Source organism: Bison bison, unplaced genomic scaffold, assembly GCF_000754665.1.
Source record: "Bison bison bison isolate TAMUID 2011002044 unplaced genomic scaffold, Bison_UMD1.0 scf7180017862591, whole genome shotgun sequence".
NCBI classification, from domain to species: domain Eukaryota; kingdom Metazoa; phylum Chordata; class Mammalia; order Artiodactyla; family Bovidae; genus Bison; species Bison bison.
In genome coordinates, this window is record NW_011493163.1 from 9,331 (window position 1) to 9,859 (window position 529).

At 59.9% G+C, this 529-nt stretch overlaps 1 protein-coding gene across 1 annotated transcript; it reads left to right on the forward strand.

The window, feature by feature from the left end:
* Nucleotides 1-21: 21 nt before the first annotated feature.
* LOC104983428 (testis-specific protein TEX28-like) lies at nucleotides 22-486 on the forward strand (the record flags this gene model as incomplete). Its single annotated transcript, XM_010832869.1, has 1 exon — nucleotides 22-486. A coding segment is annotated over one exon (465 nt), but the record flags the coding sequence as incomplete, so codon positions are not given.
* Between the last annotated feature and the right edge of the window lie 43 nt (nucleotides 487-529).

Sequence of the window (529 nt, forward strand, 5' to 3'; positions counted from 1 at the left end):
GTGGCCACTCCAGCCTTTCAGATGGGGAGCTGACCCGGAACATACAGGACAGCATCAAGCACTGTATCCTCTACCTCTCAGAGCAGCTGAGGGTGGAGAAGGCCAGCCGCGATGAGAACACAGTGGGCTACCTCAAACTGGTATCCAAGGCCGACCGGCACCAGGCCCCCCACATCCGGCAAGCCTTTGAGAAGGTGAACCAGCGAACCTCTGCCACCATCGCCCAGATTGAGCGAAGGCTCCGCCAGTGTCATCAGCAGCTGCAGGAGCTAGAGGAGGGCTGCAGGCCCAAGGACTTAGTGCTGGGGACCAAAAGCAGCCTGGACAACAACTGCAAGCAGCCCCGTGAAAAGGTTCTGTGTACAGAGCCCCCCTGGCCAGGTGGAGAAGACTGCTCATCCAGCGACCTGTCCACTGTTATCAGACACGTCCCTCTCCAGGCTCATTTCCCAGCCTGCCAGCAGCAGAGGTCCTTGGAGAGCAAGTGTGGGGCCCAGCCACGAGCCCTGCTGGGGCAGAAGATGAAGGA